At 44.9% G+C, this 23,533-nt stretch overlaps 2 protein-coding genes across 4 annotated transcripts; one reads left to right on the forward strand and one right to left on the reverse strand.

The window, feature by feature from the left end:
* Positions 1-1,162: 1,162 nt before the first annotated feature.
* Positions 1,163-7,362, reverse strand: LOC123397793 (ankyrin repeat and SOCS box protein 5-like). Its single transcript, XM_045092324.1, has 8 exons — positions 7,205-7,362; positions 6,955-7,101; positions 6,728-6,859; positions 6,477-6,625; positions 6,244-6,330; positions 5,929-6,057; positions 4,309-4,461; positions 1,163-1,539 (listed from the first exon to the last, which is right to left on the reverse strand). The coding sequence occupies exons 1-8, from the start codon at positions 7,287-7,289 to the stop codon at positions 1,459-1,461; spliced, it is 963 nt and encodes a 320-aa protein (XP_044948259.1). The 5' UTR covers positions 7,290-7,362; the 3' UTR covers positions 1,163-1,458.
* A 7,752-nt stretch (positions 7,363-15,114) lies between these two features.
* Positions 15,115-18,743, forward strand: LOC123451808. 3 transcript variants are annotated; one of them, XM_045128350.1, is made up of 5 exons: positions 15,115-15,284; positions 15,389-15,478; positions 15,576-15,978; positions 16,336-16,428; positions 18,272-18,743. In XM_045128350.1, the coding sequence occupies exons 3-5, from the start codon at positions 15,720-15,722 to the stop codon at positions 18,361-18,363; spliced, it is 444 nt and encodes a 147-aa protein (XP_044984285.1). In that variant the 5' UTR covers positions 15,115-15,284; positions 15,389-15,478; positions 15,576-15,719; the 3' UTR covers positions 18,364-18,743. The 3 variants fall into 3 exon arrangements, with proteins under 3 accessions (XP_044984285.1, XP_044984287.1, XP_044984286.1); XM_045128352.1 differs by having other exon boundaries at positions 15,124-15,284; positions 18,268-18,743; XM_045128351.1 differs by lacking the exon at positions 15,115-15,284 and having other exon boundaries at positions 15,304-15,478.
* The last annotated feature ends 4,790 nt before the right edge of the window (positions 18,744-23,533 follow it).

The following is a 23,533-nucleotide window of genomic DNA, read 5'->3' on the forward strand; positions in this document are numbered from 1 at the left end:
GTAGATTAACACGTTCATAACTTTGAGATATTACACTAATAATAATTAATCAAGTAAAATAGTTAGCATGTGATTCCCAATAAAATTAATTACCTATGTGAAAATTGCAAATTTCTATTTTATAAAATTGATCTCAATCTCAGTATTAGCTTCAAGATCTAATATGGCACGGGAGGGGTGGAGGTGCAGATCTGTCACGCGATCCGGTGGGATCGCTCGTGCTCTCTCTCGCTCTCGGTGAACCGGGAGGAATTCGACAATGTTTTTCGCGTCGCATAACTTACTGCTTTTCATTTTTTTCTTGCCTCTTATTCTCGTGAATCCCTAACAAGAGCGCCCGATTCGTACGCCGTGCCCCGCTCATGTTGAACGTGCCATCCCACGTCCGCAAGGTGGGCGTGCTCACCGCGGCCACTACCTAGACCTAGTCAGGCACGGCGCACACAAGTCGCGGCCTCTGCGTCTTATTGCCTGCGAAAGCCAAAGAACAAGGGAAACCGGTCCGGCTACGCTACGGTTCAGAGTTTAACCAACAGGATCAACCTCTGGCATGTAGTTTGGATATCTGACGAGGATGTCAGACCCAACGTAAATCCTAGCGATTGTGATAATTACGTACTGAATAAGGTTTCCTGCCTTCGTCACTCCGCATCGGTCGACCATATGGACCAACTAGATCATTAATGGCGCGCGTTGCCGCGCCCATTCATTGTGACAATAAAATGATCCAAAATGATATGATTTTTGTAAATATTTGAAGATGCAAAAGACTGAAGTAAAATTACTATCAATTTATATAAGTGTATCATTTAAGACCAATGATGCAGCTAGAACTCTCTGGAGGTGACATAATCTCATTTATTGCCAGATCCAAATTGAACATGTATTTAGTGCTAACATGATGCAATAGATAACATTAAGTCACAGGGTACACATCCATTTGGAAGTTTCCAATTTTGACCCACACTTGCTACCATCACCAGGCAACATCAGTGGGGAAAATATGTACATGCATATAATTCAAGGGGGGAAGGGCCAATCTATATATCAGGACTGCAAATATTAAGGTATTGTAGCTGCAGTTTAAATTATAGCAGATGAGGAGATTGAGACAACCAGAGGCAGCAGATTTAGGATTTATCTCTAGTCACAACAACAAAAGGGACCTGCTAAACAAATGCCATAGACAATGAACACGAAAAATTAGGTTACAACTACAACATATCAGTACTCAGATATAGCAAATGAAAATCCAGAGGTAGCTTAGAAAAGAACAATGAAATGGAAAATAATGTGAGCTGCCCCATTGTACAGCATCTCACTTTAGACTACAATTACATAGCACGGAACATTTGATGTTGATCCTTGATACTACTATGCATCTACATGAATTGGAGACTACTTATTAAATCTAACCAGATTCCAATAAAATACACTGGTACATACTCCAAGGCTATTTTATGTTAGCTTTTCAAACATACCCCAATTCCTTCTCAATATAAACTTCCTTATCTTGGAGAAATCCTTGACCAATACTTCCTGCAAGACAATCCTGTAATAAGTTTACCTACCATACCATACAGTTACCAATATGTATGAGTGGCAAGTTTTAAAAATGAGCTTAATATGTCATAGGCAACAACTAAAGTTGGTATCCATTAGCGCGGATGCCCACGATGAAATTGAAATCATGAATATATTTCTAGATAGTGCTGAATTAACATTAGAGCGATGACCATGGTAATTACCATCCACTACATCAGTAAGAAATAACTTATTATGTGCATTGCATCGCACTAATCTTTAGGCCCCATTCTGCACGAACAAGATATGCACACTAAGGATATGCCCTGCGCTGCAATAATAATAAGATTTCTTGACTTCATAGAAGGGCTCGATTATACACATGTATCGAGATGCAAGACTAAGGTAGTGCTACAGTGCAAAGCATTATGTCTCAAGTTTTTTTCCTGGAACTATGGTCTACAATTCTTTCAAAAGTCTACATTATGATCAGAAATGTGTGTAGATGTAGCAGGTAACATATCTAAAGTAAACAGCTCTGCACGGAGCTGCAAAAAGTATGAAAATGGAAGCCTTTCCTGTCCTGGCTCGCAAGTTTTATGAATTTTACAGAAAGAATTCCAAAAAAAATAGATGAACTGAACTTGAAAAAAAATGAAGCCCTTGGACGCCTGGCAATGGATCATGTACAACAAGGTCTAGTGGTTGATTGATAATTAAATTAACAAGTTCGAAGCCTGTCTATGCCTACACAAGACCCAACACATACGTACAGAGAGCCTGATTAGTAATTCAGTTTAATATCTCACAAGTGCTTGAGCTAGTGTTGGTTCTGTAGCTAATCTAGACGCCACACAAACAAAAGAGCAACATTACTCCAGTTTAACATCGTTCCACAATCCTATAGAATATCAAAGGAAATTGCCAAATTTAGGGCAGTATTACCCAATCAGCTCAAGCGGAGATAGCGGCCTCCAGACCGTGGCGTATACCAAATGGCAGGGAGGCACGGGAGATGCTGGTTCGAGGCAAGGCTGTGGGGGACGGTCCAGAGGCTTTGCGGGCGGCACCGGAGGCAGTCAGGGTTAGGCGCCCGCAGCGGAATGTGCACAGGGAACCACACAGGGGAGGGCATTCTTCACAGTGGGGGATTGGGCGCCCGCGGCGGCTGGATCGAGCCACCCCCTCGCGTCTCTGCCTGACACCCTCTCCCCTACTCAATCTCTCCCGCAGACCCTGTCCGCGCCGGCCTCCTCTCTAATCCTTTTCCTCTCACAGAGACCAGAGCCCTCCCCCTTCTCTCTATCGCTTGATGGAGATGAACTGCGCATCGGAGGGAGACATGGGACCTCACCTTCGGGGGCCAGGGCACCTCCTCATTGGAGCAATCCCGTGAGGATTTGGTGACGCCAACTCCATGCCCGGTCTCAGCCGATCGAGTCACCTCCTGGCGAACATCCGCCCCCGGGAATGTAAGAAATGAGGAAGAGGAGCCACCGGATGGGGGAGGGGATGGCGCCCAGGGAGAGGTGTGGCGGTAGCAAACGAAGAGGGGCCGACGCCACAGGGGTAGAGAGCAGGCGGCCGAGGAGACCGAAGACGGCGTGGGGGAGGAGACGAGGGAGCGGGGCAGGGGGCGAAGCGCAACACCCTCTCTGTATCCCTGAGTGAATAAAACAAATAACGAGTGCGAGGTTAGATGAGTGGGCTACACACGGGCTAGCAGAAGAGCCCCATTTAACGAGAGTCCTTCGTTTCGGTCTGCAGAGCAGCAGCCCGTTAGGACAGCTGGGCCAATATTTAACACATGCGGGAGAGATGGCTGTACACATTTGATCAGACGGCCAAAAACATTCTAATCACGAAAACGGACGGTCATAAATGTAAATCGCTGAGAAGACTCGCTTTAGGTGCGGTTATACTGTCCTAAATTGGTTCTCACGACTTGTGTATTGTTTTTTTTTTGTAGTTCTGTGATACGGAGCATTTGTTTGGTGGCCAGAGTTTTAGCGGGATCTTAGGGACCCACTCTTTGAGATGGGCAACTCATGTGGCCTTTCAATCATGTCAGGTTAGTCTAGCTCTTGCAGGTTTGATCTTCCGATCTTCCATAGTTTAATTACTGGAGATATGGACAAAAGTCAACATGAGTAGGAAGAATCTCGTGACATGCACTTCAAGGGACCTTCATGCAGCATTCGAATTGATCGAAGACCTTCGTTGTTGCTGCTTGTATCAATTTGTTTCAATCAAAAATTGTGTACATACTGTTCGTAGAAACATGCCACTTCCGTAGGCTTTACGTTTTATATGCATATGTCAAGAGAAATAATAAAAGTTATACAACAAAAGTATTTTTCCTGACATTTTATATATTTTAGTAAGAAGAGTTAACAAATAAGATACAATATACTATTTTTTAGGATGACAAGTATTACGGAATAAAGATACAATATACTATTGTTTACTACAGGTTTGTTGAGTGAACAAATTAACACATGGACCTGGATAACAGAAAGGAGCAAGGATACATGGATGAAGGGGGTAATATTCAAGGACACAACCAGTTCAACTTTTATTTTTTTTAAACAAGGCAAATAACCAGTTCAAGCTCACGAGTATGTATTCATACTTGATACTTCGGTGTTCGCTTTTTAGATCCATATAAACTATTACTGACAACATATGTAAGTAATTGCTGTGCTCTGAATAGAAAAAAAAAACTACATGCTATACTACAATGTATTAGGAAAAGATCTGTTAGTTATTTATACACACATATACCTGATGCCTGATAAGTGGAGATCCCATGGTTCTCATTATCCCATCAACAGTCCAAACTGGCAGAGATGGAACTTGTTTTGTCTTGCAAAACAGAATTTTGACAAGGTCACGTCGACCACAAACTGCTGCTAACTTGATCGGAATATCCCCACCCTATATTTCAACAAAAGAACAGGGAGATGTAATATAATCCAGCATGAATGGAAATGGATCATAACACCGAGCTATTGTTTTTACCAGAAAACATTGTGAAAATAAAAACAAATACTCCTACGTACATCCCAATAAATCGCAGTATATGGTATTGTCAAATGAAGAAAACAAACTAATCAATAGTAAAACGACATCCACTTATATATGTTTGTCAGCAAGATCAAGTACTACAAATCACCCTACATTGGCACAGAGATAAACCGTCAAGAGTAGATCCCCTCCTAAGTCCTAAATAGTACTAGATACGTTCGGGTTTATTAGGCACCCTCGTATTTGGGTCAAACTTTTACCGTATATTTGACTATCAAAATGCAAAGTATATATGTTACAAATAGCATATATTTATGATTTGTATACAAAAGAGGTTTCCAATGGTTTAATTTTTTGACATATAGTTTACATTTTATTACTTAAACATGTGGTCAAATTTTAGCCCAAAATAAGATGGGGCATAATAAGAGAGTGGATTTTCAGCTCCCGGGTCCCTAGGCACCCTCTATGAACAGTAAAATCAAAATTAAATAGAAAACAAAATAAGAAAAATCTGAAACTTTGCAGCATCAAAGATGATGAAAGTTTGTAGGTGGTTGCAAGTTTTCATGCCAAAAAACTATTCGAGGAGTTCTACACCCTCTAGGAACCTACAAAGTTTGATCATCGTTGATGCTGTAAAGTTTCAGATTTTTTTGATTTTATTTTCTATTTTTTTGATTTTAGTGTTCATAGAGGGGTGCCTACGCACCAGGGAGCTATCACACCTTTCTCGGCATAATAAACCCGGCTGGAGGAGGTAATAATCACGTGGTATGATACTTCATTATGCCAAACCATGGCACAGATACCAATATATCACTAGAGCTGCAAATCAGCACATATGCACAATTCAAATATTATTTTTGGCATCAAACTTTGAATTATGATTTTTTTAGAAATATAGGCTCCACGGAGCCCGAGATCCCAAAGCAATTTCCGCCGTATTATTATATACTCCATCCGTTCACTATTATAACATGTTCTGACATTTTTCTGATTCAGATGTGTATAGGTGTATTTTAGTGTATTTGTTCACTCATTTCAGACTGTATGTAGTCCATATTGAAATTAAATATCTAAAACATCTTATATTTGTGAACAGATGTACTCCCTCCGTCCGAAAATACTTGTCACGGAAATGGATGCATCTAGATGTATTTTAGTTCTAGATACATCCATCGATCTTTATAAATTTGTGCAACAAGTAATTCCGGACAGAGAGAGTAGTAGTTTAGATTGAAAATTCAATTATACAAAGCACTTTCTCTCTGTCTTGGCCTTAGGTTCACACGACGACTCAACCACATGGGATCGCTAAATTAGAAACTTAAAACCCAGTACAGAAAAGAAAATAAACATAAGAGTCAAACTAACCTCGGCAGGAATATTAGGGTCTGCCCCAGCCTCAAGCAAGAACTTGACAATATCTGTGCAGCCAGCCTCCACTGCATATGTTAGAGGAGTCGGTCCGCAGTAGGAGTTACCATTGACATCAGCACCAGCCTATTATTTTGAAAATACATAGCAGAAAGTAAGAAAATGTTGAAGCAGTAACCATATGCACGAGACTGTAAGATCAACCAAAGTAGTAAGACTGTTTTGCTAGCCTGCATTTTCCTATACTAGCACAAGAGTTCGGACAGGCACAAAGAAACACTCCATTTAGGTGTGGTGAATGAGTTACTGAACCTCAATCAGTAGCCTCATGCATTTGAGGGACTTCTCCCAGCATGCCAGCATGAGTGGTGATACGTTATCATCCATATGTATGTTGGGCTGATTTTTGAAAGAGAAAAAAACTGTCAGATGGCAGAAGTAATAATAACAACAATTAAAAAATTGCCCACCAAAAGTATTCTGCTGACAAATTTAGAAATATGCACGCAATTCGGTTACACTGAGTTGAGACTTGAGAAACATACATCAGCACCATGCTCCAGCAGAATCTTCATAGCCTGATGCTGGCCCCTCGTGGCAGCGGCGTGCAATGGCGCCCCGACATAAGCCCCGAGCATAATGTCCACCGGAATCGTTCCATGGCACAGCAACAGCTCTAAAGGCTCACATAGCCCTGATGTGTTGGCGCAACAAATTAAGATAGAAGTACATATCGTTTGCATGAAAGATCTTTCTTTAATTCCGAAGACTGAAGACTAGAGTGAGGGGAAATCACCTCTCCCGGCTGCAAGGTGCAGCATCGTCATGCCTTGAGCGGTCGCCTTTCTAGGGTCAGCGCCACTATCGAGAAGGTACTTCATAACCTGGACGTGCCCGGCGTATACAGCAGAACAAAAAGGTGTATTGCCTGCAAGAAAAAGAGATCAAATGAGATCCGATACTGACATGCACAGACAAAATCTGCCATGCAATCCATCGATAGCGCCATCTGAGAGCACGCACCGGTGGTGGTCGCTGAGTTGACACCAAGACCTACTTCCTCTATCAAGAACTTGCAGCACTTCAGGCAACCCTTTTGTGCAGCCAGATGCAGCGCGTTAGCCCCTTCCACGTCCTTGGCTCCCCGCAAGTCCGTCTGCTCCGCCATTTCTACCAAAGAGAACATTCTTGTTGGTCCTAAGCGCACACACGCTGACACAAACACACACACACATACAGAGAGAGAGAGAGAGAGAAAAAAGGAAGCAGTTACCCTTGAGGACGCGGAGGTCACCGTCGCGGGCGGCTTGGAGGGCGATGCGGTTCTGGACAGAGAAGCGGGAAGAGGAAGAGGCCATGGTGGACGCAGATCTTGGGCGCACGGGTGACGCGAATCCAGTGTTCTGTGGAGTTTTAAGTTGGGATGGGGGAAGGGAACATAACCTGAAGAAGAGGAAGAGACGTCAAGGAAGCGAGAGAGAGGAAGGTTAATGAAGCGTTAGAGTAGGTGAGGTGCCAACCAATATTAATGAAGGGATCTTTATCGGTTTATCCAACGCGGAGATTTTTTGACTTTGCCATTCATTGTTTTTGTTTTGGAATCCTCCTGGACCACGTAGTCCAGTGGTCGAGACCGCGACGACGGAGTCACGCATGGCCCCCATCCGTACACTGGACATGGATGTGGTGGTGGAGGAACCGCAAGTTCCGGCTCAACGGCATCGACGTCCATTGCTCCGTTCACGGGCTCCATTGCTTCGTCGGTTCGGAGCAGCCGGTCCGGCAAGAATCCAGGCCGGGAGCGGCGCCACCGCCGAGGTGGCCGGTTTACGCGAAGCACCGGAATGCCTAAGACGTGGTGCACGGCGGTGGAAACCGTTCCGATGGCCTCCGAACCGGCGAAGATCGCGGGCGCCATGCCTAAGACGTGGTGCACGGGATGGCCTCCAAACCGACGAAGATCGCGGGCGTGACGGTTGTGGCGGCGAAGTCCTAGATAGTGTGATAGTGTGATGTTGAAGGAGGCATCATCAGAGATAATGACATGGCTTTATTAATTTTTTGAATTGCAGATACCAAAACTCCTACCGTCATCTATGACAGTGTCGAACATGAAAAATGGCAACATGAACGTGTGAAGTTCTTTTTCTTCCGGTGCAACGAATGGCACATTAAATTACAACATACAAAGGTTAATGATAATCTTTTTTTTTATTTCATCTGGTGCAACGCACGAGTACTTTTACTAGCAATAGTAATGCTACTAAGTAAATAGGATTCCTTGGTTTGTATAATTTGATTTGAAAAACCAAACCTGTTGGACGATTCGGGCACGATACTTAATCCACTGGCTGCGTTGCACGTACCTAGTGGTACATACGGATTGTCTGATTTGTAGTATCATACAACAATCGGTTGAAAAATGTCATGTGCAAGACCCACCCACCCCTCCCACCCTGCCGCCCCCGCCACCCGAGTGAAGCGACCTGGGGTGTCCCTTCCCTCCATCCAGCGCCTCCAGCCTAACCCCTTCTCGTCGCTGCCGGCGTACGTCATTGGGCCTTTGTCGTGTGGTGTTGGCGGCTGCAGCCCCGACTTTCCCACGTAAGACGCCCTTGCTCTGGAGGTGGTGGCCGACGGCGGTGCACCTAGGTCGTCGACGGTTTTGACGACGGCGCATGGTCTCATGTGGCGCAGCTCAGGGTGGTGACGTGGCAATGGCACGGCCGCTTGGCTGCAGGGTGGTTGAGACGCGGCAGGCGATCGGAGCTTCACAAGCCCGTTTCGGGTAGGGTGCCTAGTTTTCTCATGATATTGCGTCCGGGCGGTTATCGCCGATGGCCGTGGAGGACATCCCCTCCCTGGTGGTTGCTGATTCTGTCGCTCCTTGTTCCCGGTTGTTTCTTCTCGGGCCTGTCAGTTTTGCAACGTTTTCCATTGTGAGACGGCGATGGTGATTGCAAGACCATTGTGGCGCGGTTTGGTGGGCGACGAGTTTGGTGGAGTGTGATGGATCGTCTGGGTTGTGTTTGTTTGGCGATCGGGACAAAACCCTGTCAGCTTGTTCGACACCAACGTGATGACGCCCGTGGGCACTGCCTTTCCTTCCTGAACGGTGTCATGTATACCCCTTCCCCACACCCCTTAGTGTGAAAACCTAGGACCAGCCCGGGCAGCAGCGTTGTCATCATCGCGTTCCTTTTTGAAGGAACTGCTTGGTATGCGGTGTTTTGGAGTGCTAGGAGCATCATGGGAATTCTCTAGAGGGTGGAAGATAGCGGGTCATCATCGTTTTCGTAAATCCATGAACGTTATTGATATTAATTTCTCTATTGTTTCTCTTTTGTTTTGTTTGGGCGTGCTTGTGTTGAGGCTCCAATAGGAATACTGTGTGATTGCTATATTAATATAGCAGGACGAAAGCCTATTTCAAAAGAGATGTCGTGTGCGTAGCAACACACTGTTTGAAAAACTCAGGAATAAGAAAACATAAGATTAGGGTGTCATGACAATTCATTAGACGAGGTTTCATTTCACCACACGAAAAGCACAGGAACATTAATTCTAGGGAGATAGAGTGGATGTCATAGTAGTCATAGACTAAAGGCGTTGTTTCAAGAGGGCCTAGCCTTTTGCTATGAATCCTATGAAATTGTATTGTAAGCATTCCATAGAAATTTTGAAGGTCCATTGCTTTGAACCAAATGAACTCTAAGGCCTCCTTTGGTAGATAGGATGGGAATATCATATGAAGTGGTATGATATGTATTCAAATTTCATTAGGGAAAGAGGTTCCATTTGATGCATATGATAGGAAAATTTTCATCGAGTCTAGGCTAATATTTTTTCTCTAAAATATTAGGGATTGATTCTTATTATACATAGGACTAGAAATCAATTTCTTTGAACCAAATGAACTCTAAGGCCTGATTTGATTCATAGGATAGGAATGGAAAAAATCATATGAAGTGAGATGACATGTATTTTAATTCCAATGGGCAAAGAGATTCTAATTTGATATATACTGTAGGATTTTTTTTAATTTGAAATGTGGAGGATTGATTCCAACCGTACATAAAAATAAGAATCCATTCCTATAAGCCAACGGGCTCTAAATAAGTTTTTATTACAAAATTATTATCATTTAGAAATCCTACAATAAAGGAAAAAATATAATTACTACTCCTTCCTTTTCGGTTTATAGGACTCATCTTAAATTTTTCAGATTTCCATTATATTAGGCTCATTTTGAGTCTAATAGAGTTAAAGTGTTTTGAGTCCCACGCCATATTTAATTCATAGAGTTCAGAGAAAGGAGATGAGTGGTTATGCATGCATCGTTTTCTACATCTATCATGCAAGTCCAATGAAAAGTAGGATGCTACATTTATTGCATTGAAAATTGAATATGTGAGAAATATTTCATTGGCTAGTTAAAACTAGTGTCATCCACTCACAATTCATCTTGGTTGATGAGATTTCAGATTTAAGCCATATAAACCGAAAAGAAGGGAGTACCGAACAGAATCCTGCAAAATTTAATCAAAAACTTGGACCAAAGCGTCCCATAGAGTTTTATGGCGAAATAATGCACAGTAGTAAGTGCTATGCGTACCTAAGATCATTTTTAATTCGAATAATCTCATATACTCCTTCGGTTCGCTGTATAGGGCCCATTAGCAATTTCTATTTTTCCGAAACACCACACGGCTGAGGCTTGCTAGAATTAATTAGGCTAATTAATTGCAATGGCTCTCTCTCTCCCACCGCAAGAATTACTCTTGGCCGTACCGCGTGCTCGCAGCTCCTTTTTATTGGTTGCACGCAGCTCCCTTTCTCTTGGTTTGCATGCAAAATTAATTAGGAGGAAGAAGTACGGGCATGCATAAGAGCAACATCCATTTCTTTTGTTGTCGTTTGTTTGGTTCTGTGGGACAAATATGATCGTCCAACCCGCTAATTCATTGCCAAACGCCTCCGTTTCGCATCCACGCCGATCTATTTTCGATCCAAATTTATGATTGAAATATGTCGGTGCGGACGCGAAGCGGACGCGCGCACGCCCTTTCGGTGTCCGTCTCAACCACTGGTAGTCAACTTAATTTATTACGTCTGTCCTCCACGGGTCCATGCGGAAGCGACCACGGTCGGCCTTTTTTAATCCTAGCGCGGGGTGGGATTCAGCCTCATCTGTGTCCAAAACCCTCCGTCCTCGCCTCAGCGCAGTGCGTGGTCTACCAGTGGACTGGTTGTCTCTGCGACCGGGTCAGCGCGCCGCCCATCTGGTTGGGTGCGACACCGCAGCAGTAGGAAGCCTACCTCCAGCACTAGAGGCCGCAGCACCTGGCGGAGGAGCGCGTCGACGTCGGCAGATGGCGTTGGAGAAGGAGGTAGAGGAGGAACGACGGGAGATTGAGGAGGAGGAGCGCACCCGTGCTGCACTGCCACCGTCACCAGCACAACCCGCGCCGACGGGACAGACGACGGAGGCGCAGGTAGCTGCGCTCCAGAACATGACGTTCCTCTGGGCCGGCCCTGCGCCGACGCTGTTTGACCTCCCCGGCCCCGACGTCGACGACGCCGCGGCCTAGGGCAGCCTCGTAGTTTAGGGTTTTTTATGTTTAATTAATGTAATGGGACGCGTGTACTCTCGCCGGTCTTCATGGTCGATTTTTAATGTTTGTTTATCATTTTTGGAAATGTCTTAAAAAAAGTTGCACGCGCCGGCAAATATCGGTCGGGCCAGCGTTGGACGCATGCACCGACCCAAAAGCCCAAGCGGACGTTGGTATCCGCGGGCTAACCCAAACGGACAAAAAGGACAAAATCGCCGTCCGTTTGGATCGGCCGGTTGGAGTTGCTCTAAGGCTACTCATGGTGGGAAGTATCATATAGTAGTACCATAGTATCTCCACTACTCCCTTTGTCACAGTTTAGAAGGCGTGTTTGGAAATTCTCTCGAACCTAGGTGGTTATTGATTGACTGTGAGATGGGCTGGAAAATAGCATTCACACTGCACATGCATATAAAAGTAGTACAACTGAATACTAATTAGCTACTAGAACTAAATGCAATGCGTCATAATCCTCGTCTATTGTGAAAGCACACGTAAATTTAACCGTGTCTTCTAAACTATGACGGAGGTAGTAAAATACTACCCCTCTATCTCTATTGCTTAATTGAGGTCTCACATCAGTATTTTACCAACTAGACAATGTCCCTCGCGTTGCAACGCGGTGGAATTTTGTATGAAATAAAAATTGTGGGGAACTGTCTTTACAATTTCTCCTATAGTTATATAGTAAGCCCGGGTCGGAGGATGGTGGCGGCGGGGCTCTCCGCGTGCACAACAGCCTCGGCTGCGGCATGAGCCCGTGGTGGTGGGACGCTCTCGTCCTCGGCATCTCCAGCCGACGTGGTAGCTGCCCGGCTTGGTGTCCTCGTCCTCTCACGGGTGATGGTCTGTCGGCCGCTCGTGGCTGCCTCGATGCGACGGCGTCTCGAGGTGTCATATATGACCGCGGTGGGCTCGGCCCAATCTGGCCCGTCGGCTCTGGTCGGCGGTGAGGTTGGCGGTCCTGCGTGTCGTTGTTGCCGTGTAGGAGGTGCTTGGGCCAATGGGTTCGCAGGCCGGCGGCGTTGGGGTTCCCCGTATTTGTCTGGCACCGTGAGGGTGTGCAGGTACGGTGGCACCGAGTGAAATCCAACGACGCGACATCTCCGGATGTCGTTCTCCTCCCGGGGGCCGTCATGGAGCTCTCCGACCTCTTCCGCTCTCGGGTCACTTTTTTCGGGTGAAAGCCTAGTTCCTGCGGTGCAGGGTCGGACGATGGCGTCGATCCACGTCGCTTCCCCTCTTGAGGGCGTCGTCTTGAAGCTCGTGATTCCCTGGGTGCTTTCCCGGGGCTGGACTTGCACGGCATCGCGGCAAGTAGCCAGCAATGCAGGAGGTACTGGCTGGAGGGGGTCCAGAGGTGAGCGGTGTTACTTCCTCCGCACTTTACGATGTCGCATCTCGGCGGCGTGGCGTTGTGGAGTCTCGGCGTCTGATGCATGTAGGCGGACTCGCCTAGGAGGATCTCGCTGTCAAGCGTCGTGTTGACGTCAACGACAGGTCTGACAAGGTCGATGCGTCAGCAAGTGCCCTTAAGATGGATCGATGGAAGACGGCGGCGACCGCCAATGAGAATATGCCGAACCGGTTTGTGCCCCAGACCCGGCAATGTGGCTTGGTTGGGGACTTCGGTTTTAGATGTCAGGCTTTGATGCGAGGTTTGTTTGGTATTTGGCTCGGACTATCAGCACCCCACTAGTAGGAAAAACCTTATAGGTAGGAGCCTTGTAGTAGCCTTAGAAAACATCACGCGTTGCTGCTACTTAGCAGTAGCGCTGTAAATAGGACGCGCTACTACGGCTCCACGGCTCCACAGCGACTTCCTCGACACCGGCTACCCCGACTCGACATCGACCACAACATTCTTCGCACGGCTATCTCGACCACAACTACACCACCATAAGCTCTTGGCTACCTCGACAAACGCACAAAGGGATACCGCCTTATTTGAGCAAGCTCGTGGATTTCCACTCCAGCCACAACTTCTGTGATGCATCGACCGTTCTGAGTGTGGGGGGATGACTGTTGGCTTACCTTCGGATTCTTCTCTAGTCTCACCGTCTGGGTCACTACCGTTGTGACCGCGGAGGGATGTTTAGTAACGTGATTGCTTAGGAAACATAGATAGACTAGGATTTGTTCATGCCTTGACTTGTACTCCAAAATAAGCAACAATACAACAATTATTCCATCAACCCCTCTTCTTCCTTTTGACAATTTCGAATGGAGGGAGTACATGATTGCAACCATGGGGGTTCCTCAGAGAGATAGTCCCCACGAATGGTGGAGAGACGAGAAAGCTCGATAGGCATCACCAATGGAGTATCATCCCAAGAAATGGCGACTTTCGGATGGGCAAAACCAAATGTATCGGAGTCGCAGGCAGCCGGAGAAAAGGTGAGTGGAAGTTTCAAAAGTGTGGGAGGAAAATGATAGTAGGAGCGGTCGAGGAAGCCGATGCTATGAAGGGGAGGCTGAGTAGCTGTTGTCCTGCCACAAGAGGATCCACGGGAAGACCTTGACCAGAGACATGGAATTCTCCAAGTTGAGATCATGACGGGCAGTCCACGTCCTATACTCGGAATCATCTTGAACATAAATCATCGTTCTGCATTTTCCTTTAGGACACGATAACAAAAGAATTTAAACTTGTCCATGCATATACCCATTATGAACATTTCATCCGCCAATGTCCCGCGTGTGAGCGGCTGCATCGATGCAACAAAATATGGACGAAGCAAGTTGGCTATATGAACTGTGCAAAAGGCTCAATACAAGACGATACATTATATATGAACAACCGGGATGTCAGGCTCCATGTAGTGATCCGACCTCAAAATAGCAGATTGTAAGAACCCTAGCAGGGTGCCACAAGCTAATATGAAACGTGAATTTAAGAACTCTGGCAGGGTGCCATAAACAAATGGGCCTAAGCGCCTCGAAGATTGGACTGGGCGAATGTAAGAACCCTGGCAGGGTGCCACAAGCTAATATGAAACATGAATTGTTATTTTTTTGACTAGCCGAAAAATCAACATTTCAAGATGCACCATATATAGCGGATTAGCAAATATGTATCTTCCCTAATATATATATATCTTCCCTAATATATATCTGCCGTCCGTCGCTGGCGGTTTTGCAAAAACAAATCCTTCTGTTTTCTGGTATTCAACCCGCCGTCCAGATTTAAGTGAAGAAGAAAAACGTTTCGCTGATTAAAAAGAAAAAGACCTCGAGCTCACCTTATCTACGCCGTCCTCCACCGCGGGATCCTCTCTCCGACAATCCGCCGCGCCACCCCTTACCCCGCCCGCCACCCCCACCCCATCCCAAACCCACTGCCGTACGTCGCCGTCGTCACCATCCACCTCGACCCCGTCTCCCCTTACTCCCTTCTCGGCCATAAAGGCCGCCGCGATGGCCGCCGCGTAGCCCCCCGCGCGCGGGCAGCCGGATGGCCGACGGCGGCGACGGGGAGGGCGCGGGCGAGAGCTGCTGGCCGACCCCCGCCACCGCGGACTCCGGCCACGGCGGCGGCGACGGGGAGGGCGCGGGCGAGAGCTGCTGGCCGACCCCCGCCACCGCCGACTCCGGCCACGGCGGCGGCGGCGGGGTGCTGCTGTCCGACGTCAGGAGGGAGATCTACGACCGCCTGCGGGCCGTCGGCAACCAGGAGGCGCTCGCCGACCCCTTCTTCAACCGCGTGCTCGAGGACAACTACCAACGCCTCCCGCCAAGGTCCGTCCTTTCCGCCCACCCCCCGTCCACGCCCGCGTTTTCACCTCACCAACACCTCTCTCTCTCTGTTTGTCTGTCTGTGTCCGCGCCCACCGGGGATGCAGCCACTACATCGACCTCGACGTGAGCATGGAAGCCAGGGATCCCCCACAATTACCGTTTTGATTTGGAGCCAGAGGTTTGTCCTGCTGAAGGTACTGCACAAGGAAGCAGAGGAGCATGATAATACAGTAAGCGACAGTGTGCAGGGAAGATTTCATGAGTTTAATGGATGAATGAATTTACCCTTAGGAATCGGACGTGGAAGACGGGACCGTTGTCGGGGTCGGCGCACTCGGCGAGGATCCGGCGATGGAGCAGCACGTCCTCCCGCCTTGTTCACCAGCGTTCCTGCGTGGCATAGTTCTGTAAGAATTGTCAAAAGCTCAAAAGCGAATGTTAGAAGCCTGGAGAATGAGAAGACTGATGGAACGGGAGCTTGACAGAAGGTCAAATGATTGGTCAGCCAGGCTGGCAAGATTTCAAGCCGAAGAACAGCGACTACGGGATAGAGTAATGGAGCTAGCAGAGCAGAATGTGTCATTTCAGAGAGAAGTTACTTTGTTTGAATCGAAACGAGTTGAGGCTTCTAACAAGATTAGAAGTTTGGAACTGCAAAACAAACAACTGAATGATGAGATGGAGAAAGTTAAAGGTGAGCACACCAAAAGCAGTGATATGGATATGTTAAGGGTATATGATATGCTATTAAATGTAGTATTAGGCAATGTGTTCTACTCTACTGTACATTTGGCCGTCAAGAGCCCTTTATTCTCTTGTCACCTGAGCTATCATATTTGTTCTCATGTTGACCCCTTTACCAATGACTGTTGAAGATTGTGATCCTTTTCTATTGTTTATCTTTTATCTTTATACACTTAAATTTGCAGTGAACTTTTATCTGCTTTCATCAACTATTTCCTGCAATGTCTGTAGCTTGGATATAATGGGTTGGTTCTTGGAACCTTCTCAAAGGCTGATTTGATCACCATGGTGCAGTTGATTTTTGCAGGTAAAGTTGGTGTCCCGAAGCAGCTATTTGTTAACACAGACCCATTGTCAATACCAGCTGCGGTTATGAGGGCTGGGCTATCACTTCCATTAGGTAAGTCTGCCTTAGAAGTAAGGGTGGTCTTTCTCTTTTCAGCTACCATAAGGCACTCTGTACTATAGAATCAAAATTCAGGTCACCATTGCCATCTCTCATAAGTAAATGGACATGCTTTGTCCTCTTGACTTCTGTGAAAATTTTGTATCTGCTAGAGCAAGTGATCATTTTCCATCATTTTTCCTCCATTTCTTTCCTGGTTGATCAGTTCATATAATTGTCATGTTAGTTGCAGCATGTACTTCTGTAGTCTGTACATTTGATGGATAGGTAGTAGGTTGCAGATAGCTTGAAATATACGAATCCAATCCATGGTACACTAACTGGATTAGGTCCTCTCCATGTAGCCTAATAATAGAAAATAAAAATGAAGGTCGATTAAGCAACAAATTATAAATTGATATGCTTTTTGTATGGCTTGATAATTCCAAGGTGTCTCTTGGATTTTATTTTTTATGTAAATTAATTGGAGTGCTCCCTGTTCTTTTTGTTGAGCCGGAATCAATGCTCTGTGTTCTGAATGAGATATAAGCAAGGCATTTCTTGCCAGATATTATGTCAGTAGTCCTGAGTTCACCCTGTATGTTCACATCATGCGCATAACACCAGTGGGCCTTCTTTAATTTTGATTTCACCCCTAGAAGCCACCCATATGCAACTGAATGTAGATCCTCAGTAGAGTTGCATGATAGCTTTACAAAAGCTGCAGAAGAAAGGGACCAAATCCAAGAATGCTTAAAATCCAAAGAAGATAACAGTAGGGCACTGCACAAGGTGATTGCAAGGTTACAAGGGGCATCTAATGAGCAGGAAAAAACAATAAATGGGCTCAGGCAAGGATTTAGTGCTGAATTAGAAAATAGATCTGTTGGAAGTAGCGAAAGCATCACCAGGATGCAAATGGAACTTTTGGGACTTACTGGAGTTGAGCAAAAGCTGAGAAAAGAAATTCAGTCCTGTAACCTTGAAGTAGAGTCTCTTCAGCAAGAGAACATAGGGATTTTAAACCGTCTACAAAGCAGTGGGAATGGATTAAGTTTATCCTCACATCGTCTTGTCCTGGAACTTCACGCTAGAGTGGACAACTTGCAGATGCAAGGCTTATCGTTACTTGAAGATACTAGCTGTCTTTGTGGCAAGTTGTTGGGCGTCATGAAATCCAAGAGTGAGACAATTGGCAGTGTTGATGCACTAGCAGACATTGAATACACTCTGAAGTACCAGAACCTAAGACAAGGAATGGATTATTTAGCCCTTAGTCTGAGAAAAGTTAAATCTGTGTTGGTTGAAAAACACAATAAAGAAGACAACATAGTGGGTGTTTCTGTGGGACATGATACATTATATATTATTGTTGTTCTTGAGTAAAGTGTAAGTTGTTCACTGGTTTATCATTTTGCACTAGAGAATGACATCAAGCTAGCAACATTATTTTAGAACTAATATAGTAAAATTTGTGTTACCATGAAATGTGCTCGAGAAAAATATGTCATAATACAAATATATTATGAAGCCAAGTTGCTTAAAGAGGTACTCTATAACATTAAAATACCGCATAATATTTATATTGGCATGGCCAGCTGAACCATGGCCAACTGATGAAACTGTAAGATGGTTTTACTATTGTACTGAGCAAAAAATGTTATTTTACCGAAATAGACTTTTTACATGGAAAATGATTTGTTTAAATAGACATGTGATCAGAATATGCTTTGTTTATGTATATTCTGCAACTCTGCATTTAGATTTAGGGTTACTTGGTTAATATTTTTGAAAGAAAAATGTCACTCTAAGAGTATATTATCCAGAACTTCATATCAGCGTGTTGTCGTGTAGGCAGGAAGGCATGAATTCAACGGCGAAAACTTCTATCAGGATGGGGTCCCTCTAGGCGGGAAGGCATGGACCCAACAGCAAGGACATCGATTATGATGGATTCAACCGGACTGCTTGATTACTGAATGACATAATATGGTTATGATGTGGGTTCATGGAGATACTCTAGCCCCAACAAAACTATGACTCATCCAACCTTTTCGGGCAGGTTCACTATTCTTCAATCGTAATGCTGCATATTCCTATTTGAATGATAGGTGGTGCATAGAATTAATGATTCAGAAAAATTATTTTTTCTTTGTTACGAACAAGTCTGCAACTCTCCCAGATAGAAGATTATCACTAAAAGAGAACAACTAATTAGTCTTGATAGATGAAGTCAGATTGTGTACTGACATTGTGGTAATCTCTGTATCCTATTTCTTCCTGTTATTTGTGTTATTTTGCTTACACAAAATGGTCATGTTTATCTCAAATTTCTTTTGTCAATTGCCTCCAAATTAAAAAATCAGGGTAATATATAGAATGTGTATGTTCCATTACCCACAACTGTACCATTATCTTCTATTGAATAATTGGATTAATAAACTTTTCATAATCTTTTGTTGTAGCTTGTAGAAGAGCAAAGTTTTACCTGCTTATAACGTGTCCCCTTCTTCCAGTAGAGTTAACTACACATGGAGGTTTGAGGAAGAGCTCGTTGGACGAATTTTTCGCCCGGTGCAACACACGGGCATTTGTATTAGTATATATATATGTGGCGCTGAAAGAATTCGGAATCCACTTGAATTAAAAACGAAAGTACCTGCATCACACCGATGAACAGAAATTGATAAAATAGATCGTATTTTCTAAAGAGCAACAGAAATATGACTCGGCGAAGAAAGTTTAATTCGAAAGCATCTAATAAATATACTAGCAACGGAGATCGGAAACATATCAGTCGCTATCGATCGGGAAAACATGTACGTACGGGCATCATGGCAGTGTGCGGCTGACGAGGCAAAACCACGCCGCTTTAATCCCCATACGGCGGCGACGCGGCGGGCGGCGTCGTCTTGGACATGGATGGTTCCCAGCTTGATGCGTGGCGACGTTTGCAGAGCTGGTCCTTGCAGCTGCGCGCTATTCCCGCGCTAATCCCCCGTACGGTGACAACGGTGATATCACACCGGACGGCGAAACCGTCGTCCACGAGGTACTGCGATTCTTCGAGCTCTGCCCTCGTGATCAATGGACTGGGCGGAGCACGATGATTGGCACCCATGTGACTTTCCAAGTTCGACCAGAAGGTGCTGGAGTAGGTTGTCGCCGGAGCCGGCCGGCCGGGGTGAGGGATAATAGTGAACCGGGCATGGACACTGACTGTATGGTCGCAGCTGCCGGCGAGGCCGAGGCCGAGGCAGATGCGGTCAGCAGCGGCTCCGGCGAATGCCCCATTGGGGTATAACAAGATGTGCCAGCTGTGACCACCCGCCTCGAACGTTTTGGAATTCACCGACGAGCCACCGTTTAACAATTTGAACTGCGATCGAGTACCCTTGGATTGTGAGGATGTGGAAATGGCACTTGTTCGCCGTGGCGGTGAGGTTGGAGGCGGAGACGCTGTCGACGTTGGTCGACATTGTAGATTGGGAGAAGCATTGAGTTCGGAGAAGGATCTATCCGCCGTTCGGCACCGGATATATACATATCCCGAAGTTTGTTGACAGATCGCCACCAAAATCGCTCTCGTCCATAGGTTGTTTATTTTCATAGTATCCATTTTGTTTATTGTACCACGCCTTGTAGAAATGTTAGTTCATGCCAAACTTTTGCATGCATTTAGAACTTTTGTCAAAATTGGTCTAAAAAATTCAGATTTTTTAAACATTTTTCGATTTTATTGTTCACCCGAGCTCAAATGAGCTCGGGAGCAGAAACTCCACGTCCTTCAACAATTGGCTTCAATAGTTGCACGGTTGTGCTTCCACATTGTGTTCTATTTGCTTCATTTCCATGCTTCGTACTATTTTATAGGTGTTCTAATTGTAGTCAAATCAAACAAATGCTTCATAAATTTCTGCAATGGCTGCCGGAGCGGAAGAAATGCTTTTCCTACGGTGAGCATTGAGTGGTAATCGATGCTGGGCATGACCTATGGAACAAAATCAATCATCTCAGTAGCTATTGTCTCATTATCGTCTTGGAAGCGAAGTAGCAAGATGCACACTCGCTTATCATGGATTAAGAGTGTTACACCCTACATAGTGCCAGCTTCCATGTTCATCAGTGGACTCCCGTGCGGCACGGCGACATCGACACCCAGTGACTTGTGGGGGAAGTAGACTTTGTTGAGGCTAGGTTGGACACTATGGATGTAGCAAAGTGAGGAAAGAGAGGATGGGGTCACAACTGCTATGAAATTGCTAGTAAACCAATTTGCAAGCATAACATATGAAATCATATATGAAAAACAATGAAAGCACATCACTTCACAATGCTTGGAGATTATTATTTTTGCAATGGATTATAAAGCATATGTTGCAGTGTTGGAAGCATCACTTCCATATGATTGACAACAATACGAAAAAAAAGTGAAGCATTGTTTGTGGGTAAGACGTGTTGTCGCCGCCTAGAAATGTGTTTTCTCTTGACGGAAGCAAATACTACCTTGCAACTGGAAACTGATTTTTATTTTGATGCAAATCCAATTGCACTAGCAGTAAAATTTCTAATGAATGGTCACTTTTTCTGTTCGTTAAGAAACATAATAAATTTGTTACTATGTTGGATTTAGGTTTTTTTATTAGATAGAAGCACTAGCATTGTAAGGAATTTTTAGTAGCAGCGAAAACAATTTTTTGATCAGTGGAGGTTCTAGCCTAGAGTATATTAAATGGAAAGAGCAGTTTTAACATGTTTTCTCTTATCCCCTCTTTTCACATGAGAGCTAAGAGTATATAACAGACCTGAGCTGTTAATCTCATTCACTAGTGGTCTGATTAACTCTTACCTTCTGACTTCACATGTAAAAAGAGGGGGTAAAAGGGAGCATGTTAAAATTTGCTAAATGGAAATGTAATTTCGTAATAGTGGGATTGTAGGAAGCAATTATGTGTAGGATGCAATAATTTGTATTTGGAAGCAAAGCTACGTGCTTGAGAGAGCTTGGAAGCACTAACTAACTTCCTGGATAATAGCTAATTCAACGGCGGAATCACACGCAATCAGTATCAATTGGCTCCCGTTTTGAAAAATCCCAAGAGAAGCTGCACTGCTTATTCAACGATTGTGGCCCTGCTTCTTTAAAAAGTCCTAAGACATTTTTTAGTTCCAACTAAAAAGTCTCTAGTCCCTATCCGTTTCTTTTCAAGAACTAAACATGGACTAGAGGTCATTAAATGACATGCAAAAAGATCACGTTACGCTTAATAATATACTCGAAGTTATTAAATAGCATGCTAAAAGTAGGGGCACTGTTGAAAAAAGTACCAAAAAATCCCAAAAAGTCCCTTCCATAGGGAATTCTTTCTTTAGTCCCAAATACCCTTTTTTAGTCCCTAAAAGTCCCTCCTGTTTCTTTCACATGGGACTAAAAGGGACTTTTTTTAGTCCATACACCAAAAAGTCCCTGGAAAGAGACACCCCCTGTGCAGGATGCTATCCAACGGCTTGCTACTGGTCTGAAATAAAATTAGGCATCAGTAGTCTCGCCCCCGTTTCTAACAACCAGAATTTTACGCTGTCAATTCCCCGGACATTACCTCTCCGACGGGATTGGGAAACAAGATCGACCCGATTGAACTACTTCTACGCCGTGCGATTAAAATCAAGGGAAGCACTAGGATTAGCACAACTAGATCCGGCGCTTGCCTAGTTACATGAAGAAAACACTAGGCAAAACAACGACACTCGGCAAATTGCAAGATTGTTGAGTTCATGCCACGTGGCACTTGACAAACACAGTTTCTGCCACGTGCAATCCGGAAACACAATTGTTTCTTTTCTTATTCCCTTCATTTGTTTCATTCTTATTATACATTATTTTTTTTATTATTTGCATTTTATGTTTTGTTCTTTTCTATATAATTTGTTTTTAAATTTATTTTCTTCCTATACTCTATTTCCTCGTATAGTCATTTAGTACATTCTCGAGAAATAATCATAGTTTCGATAAGGAATGTGCCAGCCTTGAAGGCGAAGTCATGTCTGTTTCATCCGTTGGCTATGATTTTATGTTAATTTTATGTTAATTTTATGAATTCAAGATACGTTGTTACATGTTATATATCAAAATTTGGCATCTTCTAGATATGTTTGTTGTATTTAAATCATTTAGTGAATTTCTAGTCATTTAATGAATATAGTTCAAATTAGAACAGAAGAACATCAGATATTTTAGGGGGGAATGGGTTGGAAAACCATGTTTGTGTTATTGGGTCTATGTTTATATCTCATATAAAAAAACAATTAAATCTCAAGGTGCCAAGACTCAACCCCGAACATGGGGACTATTGGTTTTTTGGTCCCGAAAATGCAAGACGGGGCTGCACCACTGCTCTGGCATCAACTTCTCCCATTGGCACCTCACCTCCTCCGCATGCGCCCGCGCATACCGCGGCACTGCTGGCACTGGGATCCTCTCTGGATCCAAGTGTCAGTCATGCGACAACATTATATCGGGGTAGGGGAGGGGAACGCGGTGCTCCCAGTGCGACCATGCCTGGTGTGCCGGCACGCTGACAGAGATGGTGGGGGACTTGATCTTGTCCTTCGCGGAGAAGACACCATGGTGGTGGTGGCTAGGATTTGCCGCCCGCGAGGGAGCATGGGTGACTAGATGTGGACGGGGGCGGCTTCTGGAAGAGGATGAGGCCCGCCTCCCGCACGCTCGGATTAAAAAATGATGTCAGTGGGTCGCTGACGTGTGGACCCGCGATGAACGGTCGTCGTTAATAAAAATGCCGCTGGCTTTGGCTCGGCGCCACGTGTGGACGGACGTGGACGTGAGAGTGTGCGCGCCGCGTTCGCTTCGCGTCCGCGCCGATGCATTTCAGACGCAATTTTGGGCCGGAAATAGGTCCACGCGGATACGAAGCGAAAGCGATTTGGGTTTAGATCGACGCGTTGGGCCGTAACTTTTGTCCGACGCGATCCAAACGGACGCAGGCAGACGAAATGGGTTGGAGTTGCTCTAAATATAGAGCATATTTGGGCTCCTCTTTGTCCCATAAATCCGTAATACTTCCTCCGTCCTAAAATAATTGTCTTAACTTTGTACTAG

This window comes from Hordeum vulgare, chromosome 5H (assembly GCF_904849725.1).
Source record: "Hordeum vulgare subsp. vulgare chromosome 5H, MorexV3_pseudomolecules_assembly, whole genome shotgun sequence".
NCBI classification, from domain to species: domain Eukaryota; kingdom Viridiplantae; phylum Streptophyta; class Magnoliopsida; order Poales; family Poaceae; genus Hordeum; species Hordeum vulgare.

Excerpts from the sequence above, each read along its gene's own strand:
- LOC123397793 (XM_045092324.1), bottom strand. The coding sequence starts at position 7,289 with ATGGCCTCTTCCTCTTCCCGCTTCTCTGTCCAGAACCGCATCGCCCTC. Across the intron at positions 6,860-6,954 it reads CAACTCAGCGACCACCACCG|GCAATACACCTTTTTGTTCT; the intron begins GTGCGTGCTCTC and ends TTTTTCTTGCAG. Across the intron at positions 6,331-6,476 it reads TGCTGGAGCATGGTGCTGAT|CCCAACATACATATGGATGA; the intron begins GTATGTTTCTCA and ends TTCAAAAATCAG.
- LOC123451808 (XM_045128350.1), top strand. The coding sequence starts at position 15,720 with ATGTTAGAAGCCTGGAGAATGAGAAGACTGATGGAACGGGAGCTTGAC. Across the intron at positions 15,979-16,335 it reads TGAGATGGAGAAAGTTAAAG|GTAAAGTTGGTGTCCCGAAG; the intron begins GTGAGCACACCA and ends TGATTTTTGCAG. Across the intron at positions 16,429-18,271 it reads TGGGCTATCACTTCCATTAG|GAAGGCATGAATTCAACGGC; the intron begins GTAAGTCTGCCT and ends TCGTGTAGGCAG.